The following is a 12,846-nucleotide window of genomic DNA, read 5'->3' on the forward strand; positions in this document are numbered from 1 at the left end:
GTGTGGAAAATTAATAATTATAAATGTGTAATATATTGTGTTTAGCCTCTTTTCCATTCCGTTTTCCTACTTATACTGTTCTGTAAGATGTATTATTTAAAGAGGTCATATGATGCTGCTAAAAAGAACATTATTTTGTGTATTTGGTGTAATGAAATGTGTATATGCGGTTTAAGGTTCAAAAAACATTATTTTCCACATACTGTACATTATTGTTTCTCCTCTATGCCCCGCCTTCTGAAACGCTTCGATTTTTACAAAGCTCATCATACTGAAAAAGCAAGGTGTGCTGTGATTGGCCAGCTATCCAGTGCGTTGTGATTGGCCAAATACCTCAAGCATGTGACGGAATTGTTACCCCCATTAACATATTGTGATGCCGTCCGGTCGGAGCGATGAGACATAACTGAGACATGACTACCGCCCCGTAGCACTCACACCCATCATTATGAAGTGTTTCGAGCGACTGGTTCTAGCACACCTCAAGGACTGCCTCCCACCCACACTGGACCCACACCGATACAACAACTGTAAAAATAGGAGCACAGAGGATGCAGTATGCACAGTGCTGCACTCTGCACTCACACACTTGGACAATAACAACACACATGTACGGGTGTTGTTTGTTGACTTCAGCTCAGCATTTAACACCGTCATTCCCTCCAAGCTGACCACAAAACTTGGAGACCTGGACATTAACACCTCCCTCTGCAACTGGATTATGGCCTTTCTGACCTCAGCATGTTAGGTCAGGCCACACCTGCTTCACCACCATCACACTCAACACCGGCGTACCACAGGGCTGTGTGCTGAGCCCATTTCTTTACTCCCTTTACTCCCACGACTGCAAGCCTGTGGATGGATCCAACTCCATCATTAAGTTTGCAGATGACACCACGGTGATTGGCCTCATCAGCGACAATGATGAGACTGCCTACAGGGAGGAGGTACAGCACCTGGCCACATGGTGCACTGACAACAACCTGCTCCTTAACACCAGCAAGACAAAGGAGCTCATTGTGGACTTCAGGAAGAAGAAAGGAAGCACACATGACCCCATCCACATTAACGCGATGGTTGTTGAACGTGTCTCCAGCTTCAAGTTCCTGGGAACCACCACCAGGACCCGTCCTGGACCACAAACACCTCCAGCCTGGTCAAGAAGGCTCACCAGCGCATCTTCTTCCTCAGGACACTGAAGAAGAACCAGCTGTCTTCATCCATCCTGGTGAACTTCTACCGGTGTGCGATCGAGAGCATCCTGACCAGTTGCACCACAGTCTGGTATGGGAACTGCTCAGTTGCTGACCGCAAAGCACTGCAGAGGGTGGTGAAAACTGCCCAACGCATCACAGGGACACCACTCCCAGCTACTGAGGACATCCAGAGGAAACACGGTCTACATCGAGCTCGCAGCATTCTTAAGGACTCCTCTCACCCTGACCACAGACTGTTTAACCTCCTGCCCTCTCGGAGCCTCTGGACAAGGACCAGCAGATTCAGGGACAGCTTTTTCTCTACAGCTGTCTCCTTGCTGAACTCTGCCCTCTGACACCCCCCAACACCCCCCCACATCACACACACAGACTCCTCACCCCTCCTCATCACTACATCTGATTTATTTATTTATTTACAAACGAGCAAAAACAGTAAACTTGTTATTACTTGCACTACTGTCTGTTCATCCAAAATACTGAGTAATCCATTTGCACACTGAAATATTTTCTATGCACTTTACTGTTCATTGCACTAGTGTAAATGATGTTCATATGTTCATAGTTTCTGCTTATAGTGTACATACACTTTTACATACTCCATCTGTATAGTATGTTCATAGCACACCTATCTGTATATCATGCTGATAGTATTTAAAAATCTGTAAATTATGTCCATAATACTGCCTTATCTGTATATTTATTGTACATGTGTAACATATTATATATATGTATATTCTGTACTTACTGCTTATTGCACTTCTGGTTAGATGCTAACTGCATTTCGTTGCCTTGTACCTTACATGTGCAATGACAATAAAGTTGAATCTAGTCTAATCTAATCTAATCTAAACATTAAACCCCATTATAAACGTGATATAAACATGATTTCTAGTCGTGTCCTCTTTTGGAAGCCCAAAGTATGTTTCACTTTCTCAATGAAACAGCATCACACACTGCGGCCTTGAGTGAGTGGAGGCCGGCTTGAGTAAGCAGAGGCGGGCAGCCTTGAGAATGGCGTTGGCGGCAGATTCGACGAAGGAGCTTGCGGCAACCACATGTGACGACCCGGGGCTGGACTGCGCTTTGTCCACAGTGAAAGAAAAGCTCTTGGTGTATAAAGACGATCTGTAAAGTTGCAAAGACTAAAGTCTCAAATCCAAAGAGATATTCTTTATCAAAGTTAAGACTCATCCACGCCCCCCTGAAACGGCTCGTTCTAATACACCCCCACATCTCTACGTCACTATGTGGGAAGATTTGCATAACACCACCCAAATGTTCACGCAAAGAAAGAAGGCGTACCTTTTGCTCTTGTTGTAGTATTGTTGTTGCCGCCGCCGCCATGTCGTATAGACGCTGTGTGTTTCACTGTGAAAGCGAACCTACTTTGTTTGGTCTTCCAAAAGAGGATGATATCTGCTTCGTCATGCCTGGAGCTGATCTGTGCTGGTCGCTGAGGAAATACATCAACTTTGCACTATGGATCGCCGAATCTGTTTTCACCGTGGACGAAGCGGAGTCCAGCCCGGGGTCGTCACATGTGGTTGCCGCAAGCATAAGGTACACTCCTTCGTAGAATCCACCTCAAGCCGCCCGCCTCTACTCACTCAAGCCGGCCGTGGCTCACTCTAGGCCTCCGGCCTCTGTTCACTCAAGTCCATGGTGTGTGACGCTGTTTCGTTGAGAAAGCGAAACTACTTTGTTTGGCCTTCCAAAAGAGGACACAACTAGAAATCATGTTTCTATCACGTTTATAATGGGTTTTAATGTTTGTCTCATCGCTCCAACCGGACGGCATCACAATTTGTTAAGGGGCGTAACATTTTCATCACACGCTTGAGGTATTCGGCCAATCACAACGCACTGGATAGCTGGCCAATCACAGCACACCTTGCTTTTCCGAACGATGAGCTTTGTAAAAAACGCCTGTTTCAGAAGGCGGGGCATAGAGGAGAAACAATAATGTACAGTATGTGGAAAATAATGTTTTTTTTCTTTTTTCTTTTTTTTTTACCTTAACACATTTCATTACACCAAATCCACAAAATAATGTTCTTTTTAGCAGCATCACATGACCCCTTTAAAGTTAACTTTGACTAACGTAAACTGCAAATAAAGAGCCTGAAGAAAAGCAACTTTTTTTTTATCAAGTTCACGTTAGCTGAGGCAACGATAAATATCAAATGTATTGAGCTCTTCAGGGAGTATAGTTTATGTTCAGATCCTTGCCCGAGTCATAAGTGGTTTAAGTGAAAGTTCTCCGTGCGCGTTCACTTTACCTGCGCGCACCCGCGTTCACTCTCGAGCGCTCGCTGCTGACAGACGCAGAACTCTCTCTCTCTCTCTCTCTCTCTCTCTCTCTCTCTCTCTCTCTCTCTCTCTCTCTCGGTCTCGCTCGAGGATGCCGCTGTAGTCTGTAGAGCTGGCGGGATCGCGTGCGTAATTCACTCCGCCGCGGAGAGCAGCTTCAGTATGGTGGCGAAGGATTACCCAATGATTTACCTGCTGATCAAACGCGCAAACTGCGGCGTGGACGAGCCGAGCAGCCGCGGCTGCGGTGTGGGGAGAAGAGAGCTGGAGGTGAGATCCGCGCGCTTCTTATATGTGTGAGGACGAACGCAGTAAACACAGCTGGCCTCAGGGAATAAGGCTTATTCTTATAATAAAAATAATAATACTAATTACTATTATTATTATTACCCTAGCCATAATAATAATGATTGTATACATTATTCGTGAGCAAGCATTATTCTATATATATATATATATATATATATATATATATATAAAACTTACCCAGTAGTTTGCTACTTTGCAGTGTTGTGGCTTCTAAAAATGTGTATTATTTGAGTTGCTGTGCTGTATTGTCACAAATATACTCAAGTGTTTTATTGTTACCAGACTGACATGTGTCTGATTTGTCTAAAACTCTGAAATCGCTTTATTTATAATTACATCTGCACACTGACTTGATCAAAGTAACGTTACCCTGAACAAGACTGGTGTTTGAATGGTGATTTATGACTTTTTTTTTCTCAGAAGCAGAAGTCAGATTTTGTTCATCGTATGGTTCAGTGTGGTGAAGTTTAGCAGATGTGTGTGATGTTTGACTTCTTCTGATGTGGTTTCTGCATCATTTCTTCACAGACTGCTAATGGTTTTGCTGTGTTGTGTGTCCAGATGCATTAGCAAAGTGTGTTTGAAAGGCTGCTGTGAGGCTGAGAAGCTTCTAGACTTTAGTACTGATGTTTTTATCTTTCTCTCCTGTTGTTTTTGAGTTAAACAGACTTTGATTTTAGTGTGAAGTCAGCCAAACTCAGAGGGCGGTTTATTTAAAGTGTGTTTAAACCACTGTAGTCACCCAAAGAGCTGCTACATAGTCTGATTGACTGGACAAAAAAGACCAAAAGTCATGGTGAATGAAGGTCTAGGTTTTTTTGTTGGTTTGTTTGTTTTTTTGTTTGTTTTTTTGGACGATGATAAATAATAATAAACTTTGTGTTGCTCTGCTCACTTCACATGCAAAAGCATATACAGCACAATGTGCAGTACTTTTTGTTAACTGAACACTCAAATTGTGATTTTTTTTTTTTTTTTTTTTTTCTTTCTTTTGACTGATGTGAATCAGACTGAACTGGAGTCTGAATCATGGACTGAATCATTCAGACAGCTCAAACTCCCTCTGAATCAGTGCAGGTGAGTCATTTGCTCACTGAACCGCTGGTGATCACAACTTGAATCACAACTAAATCTGAGAACTGTTACTGCTTTGTGTGTACTTCCAGAAAGCAAGACGCACATTTGTAAGATTAGTAATTACTAACTGGTTAACTTCTTAATGCATTCTTAGCTTAGTAGGCTAGTTAAGAAAAACAGATGCACAAGAAAAAATATTTATGGATTATAATTATAGAAAGGTTTTATTTTTTTTTTTTTACTGTTGTTTTTCTGCATATATTTGAGAGCAACACAAAGCATCACCATAAGTGTGCTTTTTGAAATGCAAACTAATGCTCTACCTATAAATTAAATCAGGTTTAATTTGATTTGTTTATCCGTTCATTTTAACATTCTTATAGTACCCAGGCAGTTTTGTCACCAAATGTTCTAAAAATAGTTATCTTTTCTTAAATAGCAAAGTTTGTGCATGTTGACTTGAGTTGCATTGGCTCTTTTGTACCGAGTTTTACAGATCAGTCATGTCTCTGAACATGAGGGATTGTCGTTATGTTCCAGTGTCATTCGCAGGTCTCTGGATCACTTCACACAGTGAACTGCGTTTAGTTTGAAGAACAGGGAGGTCTGTGACACTATCAGTTGACATTCCCGTTCATCACAATGGCAGCTGCTCAGCTGGAAGCACACAGCCTGGATGCTGCCGCTTTTGCTTTGTCAGTGCTCCGTAATAATTTTATACATACCTGGATAAGCATTTAAAATTCACAGGAATACATCAACACAGGGAAAAGTGAATGAGTAGGTTGACCAGTTCTGCTTTCATGAGGTTAGTATGGTTTAAGCTGCGAGGCTGAGATTGAATATCCTCACTTTCCTTCTAGCTTTCGTCTCTGGTATCATTGTGGTTGTGATCTCCGTGCTTTTCAGTGGCATGACTGCCTGCAGAAAAGGTTGACTGCAAGCTGTTTTGCTGATGCTTCCATGATACCATTGTCTTTCAGCAAATTTGCACGCAATGTGTCTGGTTGCCATGACAGTAAATTCACACACTTCTGCTGCTGTGAAAATGCAAGGTAGTTTTTTCTTTCGATTTTTAATTTTTTGTCACCCACATAAATAAATCAGACATTATAGATCACATTCAATCAGTTAGGGGACACAGCAAAAGCACTTGGTAATGTTTTAAGAAAATGCTGAAAGAAAACAAAATATATAAATATCCACATAAAATTATATATATTGATATAACTGTTTTACTTATTAAGTCATTAGTATTGAATTACAAACTTTTTTGCACTTTTAATAAATCACCAGGCAGCAGGCCGGTCTTTTCCCCTATGATATGTGTGAAAAGGTTTGTTGTTTTTTATTTTTTCCTGTTTTTTTTTTTTCTCTCTCTCCTGACTTTTGGGACACCCGGGGTCTAACTGCAGTTTTGGTGTCTTTCTACACTGATCAGTGCATGACTCAAACTTTCCCACAGAAGCGACTCCCTCTCAGCTGAACACATCAAAAGACATGTGTATAAGCATCATCCCTCATGCTTTCATCTTAATGACTGGAGCTGTAGTTCAAACCTCTCGTCAGAACACATCTGCAGCTTCTCTTTGATTGCTGCGTACAGCTGCAGACACTTTGACCTGATTCTGCAGCCCATTCCACGATGGGCCCATCTAAACTTCTGGTGCCCATGAGAACTGCTTTCAGTTTTATGAATGTAGTCATAAATTGTTCTTCAACTCATTAGCTTTGGTCCTAAACCTAGAGAGCATTGCACAGTGACATGAAAGCTGTTCTGATAGGAAGGCAAGGCATGCACCTTCTAAAAGACACTACCTCATTTGGCCAGGTTGTAAAGGTGCAGTCAAGTTAGTGAAATTTAATGGGGAAAAAAGGTCCAATCACAGTAGTGTTGATGTATAATGTATGAACAGTATGGATAATGTATGAACCACAGCTAACACAGAAGTTATTTTTAATGCAAACACTTTCTGTTGGTCAACACGATGAATTTGCATAAACAGTTGAACCCAATCTGTGTGATAAAACCTCACACTAAATTCCCAATTGTGCAGATTCCTATTGAAATGCCTGAATTTGGCAATTTGCAGAAGAACGGTAAATGTGTGTGCACTTTAAGACTAAGAAATCAATCCCAGAATGCAGTAAAAATAAAATCATCAAAGTGCACGAAGCAAGAGAAATAATAACATATGTTTAATTTAATACCAAAAAAGCTTCCAGTATAGTTCAGTAGTCCAATGTTTGTGTTTGGATGTTTCCTCAAGGTTCAGGTAAAGGTGCGTAACATTTTGGTCAAATTTCATTGATTTTAAAAGGAATCCATGCGATTGGGAGGATGAAGACCTTCCCCATGCAGATTTTGCTCATATTCAAGTTGGTCACACAAATTTAGCATTCTGACCAAGAGAAAACATTTGTTTTGTGTGAATGGTGGAGGTTTCTGTTTGGGCACACAATCCATGGGTTAACCACTCTGCAACAGGGCGGCTTGGTGTCTTATGTTATGTAAGCTCTATTTTGGGAATCCTGTGGGTTTGCTTTCATTCTATAACCCATTAGCTAAATAGGAAAAGGGTTTGGAGGTGTGAGAGAGGAGACTCAAAGCACATGCTATGAGTCAGATGACAACACTGTTTACTACAGTAATGTGAACAGTTTGGATAGTGTAGATATGGACTAGTGTAAGCGCTCGGTGAAGAGCGTGAAGCGTCATTGTAGCCAATCACAGACATATCTGAAGTGCTGGCATCGTCACATGTTTAAGATTTCATTACCCACATCGGTACGTTTGACAACACCAATTTATTGTAAAACAGATTTAATCTGGAGGGGGGCCTACTATTGTTCAAATTTTAATAAATTAATAAATTGGTAAAATTCTGTGAATTCAGTTTATTAGACATGCTTTTTGCAATGGAAAACATAATTTGGGAGAAAATAAAGAATTTAAGACAAAATAAAACAAATTTCACAGGGCCTTATGTTAGTCTTTAAAAAAATCATTCTTTTCATGTTTTTATAAATCCCAAATTTAAATTCCAGTTTTATTCTGAACATTCATTCTCAAAGGATCCGGTTGTAGTTCGGAGCAGTTTTATGCACCAGCGTAATCCCTCAATGAACCATGATGCATTGATCCTGGACAAATCAGGCCCGCATGTCTGAGAGGCACAGTCAGACCTACATAAGCAAATATTGAGCAATCATATTATAGTGCAGGGATGCACTGGTACAGTAGCCATTTGGCCAGGAGCCATATCTTCTATTATGCATCTAGTCAAATAAGGCAGAATCATATTAGCAAACCCGAGAGAGTCAGAGGTGCTCGTCCACATCTACAACTCAAAGCTTCTGCAGTTTGGTCATTTATGTACAATGTATTATACATTCAGGCTGCTTTTTTTTCACATATCAGTTTATAATACCTAGCATGAGACATGTAAGTGTCTATGTGGGTTTAGCCCATAAGGAATTCCAGAAGGAATCTGTGGCTTACAAATGGCTTATATACTGTATGTATTCATTTTAGAACTACAACTTGAACAGCTCCAATTTATGTAATGCAGTAGATTTCTGTGTGTGGGTTCGTGCGTGTGTGTGTGTGTTCTCCAGACTCCAGTATGACTGTCCTACATAGATACGATAAGGCTCACTGCTGATTGTGTTGATCAGACAATAAACAGACATTGAAAGCTTTGATATGATAACAGTGTGCTTGTCTTCATGTTTTGCATGTGCTGCCTCATTTCAGTCCTGAATCTTGATAATTGTCTAGTTGTCTTGTTAGTGTTGTAAGTAATGGACACTGGACTAAAACTAAAAATTTTGAAACATTTTTAGTCAAACATTTCCAAATAACAGCAAGAATCAAATGGAAAATATTTGTTATAGGGGTCATTCCATTTTAAGTGGTTCAAATCTTGTAAAGTAGGTTGCTTGACCATTTTGAATTTTCCTTGTTTTATAAACAGTTACCTTCTGTGTAATGGTTTTTCAAAGCCACCAGCTTGCATCATGGCCCACAACAAAGTTTGGTTATATAGATGTTTATGGAATATGTCATCTTAGCGGGGTCGTAGCTAGAGCACATTACATGGTACATGAACATGAGTATATTTGCTGAGGGACTAGATAGGAAGCTGAAATTGTTCTATGACAGAATTATGTTGTAAAATAATTTTACAATGCAACATCCATTGGACCACTCAAGATGGATTGTAAATCATTGTGACATGTAATGTGTTGAACTCTTTTGTAAGAGTTTCCATAGCTAGAAGCAACTATTGACTCAGATACATCCATGACTGATAAGACACAGACTTCCAGAAACATTTTAATCATAGTCTTATTTGAGTATGCATCACATTATGCTACGGGGCGGTTTGGTGGGTCACTCACGGCCACATGAGTGGTGTAACCTTCAATAGCTGTGGGTGTGAGGTGTTCATCTGGTGTGTTTGTGATCTTCAGGAGCCCAGCAGCAAGCGTGTGAAGCCTCTGTCTCGAGTGACGTCTCTGGCGAGCCTCATCCCTCCAGTCAAAGCTGCTCCGCTCAAACGCATCGGACAGACGCTGCAGGTACAGGCCTGACCACAGGATCCTGTAGTAACTTATTATAGATGTGCTAGAATTTCATCCATTCTGCTCTGGTGCTGTAATGCTTATAAGTTGTGTTCAAATAATTAAAGTCAATATACAAAATAACAAGAAATAGAACATTAAAACACCAGAACCATATTAATTGGCACAGTCTTTACTGCATGATTATAAGAACTTAAACAATAATACTGATTTGATGCTGTTGATAATTCACTGAGAGACAACCTTATCAAAGTTTGCTGTGTCAGTTCTGTTTTTAGGCACAGCTTTGTGTTAATTAGAGAGCTTTTTAACCCTGTAAAGCCTGACATACAGTACTGTGCAAAATTCTTAGGCCATTAGTATTTTCACCAACAAAAAATGGTTTTAAGCGAGTTATTTTTTCTTTTGCTACAGTGTGTCAGTAGGAAATATCATTATTTGCCATTAAAAAACATTCCTTTTGCCATTAATTGTAGTAATCTAGTGAGATTTTTGTATGCACAAGGAGTCTGACAGCAGCCAGTGCTCCACACAGAGATCTGATCTCACCATCATCTAGTCTGTCTTCGATTACATAAAGAAACAGAAAAAACTGAGACAGACTAAATCCAGAAGAACTGTAGCAATGTCTTCAAGATGCTTGATGAAACCTTCTTGCAAAGCTACAGTACTGTTAAAAGTTTGTCACTTGTGTAAACATGGTGTAAAGTGAAGATACTTTTAAAAATAATGCCATAAATAGATTTTATTTATCAATTAACTTCTATTAACTAAATCAAATCAGAATTTGGTGCGACCGCCCTTTTTGTTAAAACAGCTTTTGTCCTAGGTAAACTTGCTCATAGTTGTTCAGGTGGCTTTGCAGGAAGGTTTGCTGAAGTGTCTTGGAGGTGTTGCCACATTTCTTCTGGATTTAGTCTATCTCAGTTTTTTCTGTTTCTTCATGTAATCCCAAACCAACTGGATGATGATGAGATCAGATCTCTATGTGGAGCACTGGCTGTTGTCAGACTCCTTGTGCATATTAAAATTTCACTGGATTATTACAATCAATAGCAAAAGGAATGTTTGGAAATGTAAACTGTTATTTCCTACTGACACACTACAGCAAAATATATAAATAACTTTTATTTTTTTGGTGAAAATACTATTGGCCTAAGACTTTTGCACGGTACTGTATATAATGATAGTTTTAATGGAAGAGTTTATTGAACTGTTTTCCCTGTTCTCCTGTCTCCTCAGCGCTCCATCAGCTTCCGCAGTGACTGCAGACCCGAGATCATTGCACCGCGGCCGTGGAGCCGGCAGATCGCGCCGGCCATCACCAAACGCCGCGACAGCAAGCTGTGGAGCGAGACATTCGATGTGGGCCTGGGACATATGCTGTCCTCCAAAGAGATCAAGAGACAAGAGGTGACTTCACCACGGTCCAAACCCACACTCGGATCTGATTGATCGGTGGACCTTCCAAAATGAAATGGAAAATAAATATTCAGCAGAAATATAAAATCTGTTTTCATCTTTGGGGCATAATTTATCCCGTGCACCACAAATAGGTTAGAAAATCAACAGATCTTGGGGATAGATTGACTTTTGGACCAACGACCACAGAGTAATGCATGTATAATCTTGACTTATAAATGGACAAATGCTATAAACCGTCTTACCAAAATGTCTGCAAGATGCATTCTATGTGATTTTTTTTCCTCTTCAAGGATTACACATCTTACTGAAGTTACTCTCTTTTGTTGTTTCTTTCCTGTCATCTGTTCAACAGGCCATCTTTGAGCTGTCTCAGGGAGAACAGGACCTGATTGAGGACTTGAAGCTGGCCAAGAAGGTACACTCTGCTTTTCCCATCACTTCATTCAGCATGAAAACCTTATGTGCATTATGACCCCAGGAAACAGTGCTGTGACTAAATCTGAGTCATATTGCACTTTCAATTTTATTTCAAAAGCAGACCTACTTTATTTATTTATTTATTTTATATTTCTTTATTTAGATAATTGTCAGCTTTTTATCAACTCACAAAGCCATTGCAGATCCCTCACAAACCCCTGTTTGGAAAACTCTTCTCCAGCATATGATTTTATGTGCTGTCTCTTTTCTAATTTCTAGTTCCTACTATCATGTTTTTCAGTCATTTTCCAAATATTTCTAAACAGTTCTGCTTGAGTAAGTTTGAGTGTCTTCTGTCTGATGTGTGATCTCATCTCAGGCGTATCATGACCCCATGCTGAAGCTGTCTATTATGACAGAACATGAGCTCAACCAGATCTTCGGCACGCTGGACTCCCTCATTCCACTGCATGAAGGTGAGCGTGAAGTCAGTGTGTTCTCATCTGAGTGTGTTTCAGTGTGGTGCAAAGTGACACTTTTCCAGCTACAAGTATCTGTTGATCCAAAGTGTGCATGGGACACAACCACATCAAATCAGAACACAAAGTAACAGAAACTGTACATACGCCAGTCATGATACCACTTGACTGCTTAACCAAAAAGAGAATATTGATTTTTAGTTTAAGTATTGGTTTCTAAATTGATTTACTTATGTGAGATGAGAGCACAGAAGATCACAATAAAAACATGCCATCAGTGCCCTGTTGTTTCTTCACCACAAGACATAAAGTTGCTTTCCGAAACCTTCACCCTCTCTGCTCCTCTCCGGACCTCCACCCGAATTGCTGAAAACATCACAATTTTAGAGAAGCCATCTATAACCATAAACCATTGCACTTGCATCTCTCATCTGCTCTAGCTTGTCTCCTAGCTTTCTAAGAAGTGTGGCATTATATACAGCAAATATTGTTGGCTCTGTGACTAATTGCTCACACTCCTCTATTATATGTCATTTTGTATTAAAGCATCTGCTAAATGCATACATGTGGATCAATTCACAAAAATGGGCTCACAATGAGACTGTCTCCCTTCCCTGAATTTCTAAAAACAATATTTTGATTGAAATATGAAAACATTTGATATGGACCTTTGTCCTTTGTCAACGTCATAGATTGCATCGCACACTGAAGTGGTGAAAAAAGAGCTAAGCTGTTTCTCTGATCTTGTAGATTTGCTGAGTCGACTACGAGAGGCCAGAAAACCGGACGGCTCGACAGATCACATGGGCCATATTCTAGTAGACTGGGTAAGATCCTGTCACTGCTACGCTATATATTCAGCTGTCTGAAGTTCTCTCTATCTCATGAAAAGATTTGAGCTGCTGATTTTACAACACATGTTGTTTTCATTTGTCTTAGAAATGAGGCACATTTTTTTGTGTGTGTGTGAGTTTGTGTTTGGAACAACCTGAACGTCTGGTAGTGTGTGTGATCCTCAGTTGTTC

At 40.2% G+C, this 12,846-nt stretch overlaps 1 protein-coding gene across 3 annotated transcripts in view; it reads left to right on the plus strand.

The window, feature by feature from the left end:
• The window catches only part of LOC109065929 (rho guanine nucleotide exchange factor 3-like), a 59,136-nt gene that overhangs the window by 39,597 nt on the left and 6,693 nt on the right, over positions 1–12,846 (plus strand). For 2 of the 3 annotated variants that reach the window (XM_042712249.1, XM_019082908.2), the window contains 5 exons: positions 9,390–9,497; positions 10,743–10,913; positions 11,278–11,340; positions 11,722–11,818; positions 12,572–12,648. In XM_042712249.1, the coding sequence (XP_042568183.1) occupies positions 9,390–9,497; positions 10,743–10,913; positions 11,278–11,340; positions 11,722–11,818; positions 12,572–12,648 (516 nt within the window). Of the gene's footprint in view, positions 1–3,592; positions 3,798–9,389; positions 9,498–10,742; positions 10,914–11,277; positions 11,341–11,721; positions 11,819–12,571; positions 12,649–12,846 lie in introns of those variants that run through there. The other variant, XM_042712250.1, reaches the window with a different exon arrangement.

The sequence above is a fragment of the Cyprinus carpio genome, chromosome A22 (assembly GCF_018340385.1).
Source record: "Cyprinus carpio isolate SPL01 chromosome A22, ASM1834038v1, whole genome shotgun sequence".
NCBI lineage: Eukaryota > Metazoa > Chordata > Actinopteri > Cypriniformes > Cyprinidae > Cyprinus > Cyprinus carpio.